We start from the raw sequence: 872 nt of genomic DNA, 5'->3' as shown, positions 1-872 counted from the left end.
CAATCCTGTCTATGGTATAAATTGGACGCTTTTGGATAATACTGTTGACGCGAAATTTATAAATTTGGGAATTTTTGAAAACTTACATGTTTATTCCAAAATTTACATGAAAGAAATGATGTTGGCGATTTGTCACCACGGCAATAAATCGGTAAGTCGCCAATTTGTTGCCATTGACGATTGTTGCATATTTCTCATATTTTGCATGGTGGGTTGTGTCAAATTGAAATATTTTATTTTTATTTATTTTTTTTTCAAAAACAAAAAGTCATGTAAATGTTTGTTTTTGTACTCCTGCTAGCACCTTATATTAATTTGCCTTGCATGTAAGTATATATTTAGTTGATGTAACTTAACTCTTTTTGTCAGTGTGGCCATTTACTGTAATTTCTTTCAAGAACAAGTTTGGAACAGAAAAAAAATATTGACACAAGTTTTTTTTTTGTTTTCACAAATTACTTCATATTGAATTTATCATACGAAAACCTTTATTTTGAATTGCATTTACGGTGGTGCAATGCCGCTTCAGCTAACGCACCTAGAAAGATGCATCATCTCGGCTCTGGTTTATTCTGTCTGCTTCGTGGGTATTTAAACCAAAGCATATTCGCCTGCAGGATAAATTCTTAAAGAGTTTTACCATTTAATTTGTTTGCAGTTGTTGGAAATCGGCGGCTGTATAGTCCTTTATCAAGTAATTTCATCAGATTGTGTATGGGGACGTGAAAATTCTACGCGAATTTTCTTTGCATTGATTTGTGTAGTTGTACCAATTCTGCCGGATATATTATACTGCATTATGGGCATTCTAATATCGGATCCGTTTTATGCGCCCTTGGTAAGTTGACTTTTTATTTATTTTTTTTTTTTTA

The 872-nt window shown here is 32.5% G+C and overlaps 1 protein-coding gene across 1 annotated transcript in view; it reads left to right on the top strand.

Annotated features, from left to right (window-relative positions):
* Positions 1-517: 517 nt before the first annotated feature.
* LOC108380546 (uncharacterized) overlaps positions 518-872 on the top strand; it is a 1469-nt gene continuing 1114 nt past the window's right edge. The window contains exons 1-2 of the mRNA XM_017636918.1: positions 518-583; positions 659-838. Coding sequence (XP_017492407.1) covers positions 518-583; positions 659-838 — 246 coding nt within the window. The remainder of the gene's footprint in view (positions 584-658; positions 839-872) is intronic.

The sequence above is a fragment of the Rhagoletis zephyria genome, unplaced genomic scaffold (genome assembly GCF_001687245.7).
Source record: "Rhagoletis zephyria isolate East Lansing unplaced genomic scaffold, Rhagoletis_zephyria_1.1 Rzeph_scaffold_19603, whole genome shotgun sequence".
NCBI classification, from domain to species: Eukaryota; Metazoa; Arthropoda; class Insecta; order Diptera; family Tephritidae; genus Rhagoletis; species Rhagoletis zephyria.
This window is presented reverse-complemented; position numbering and strand designations above follow the sequence as displayed.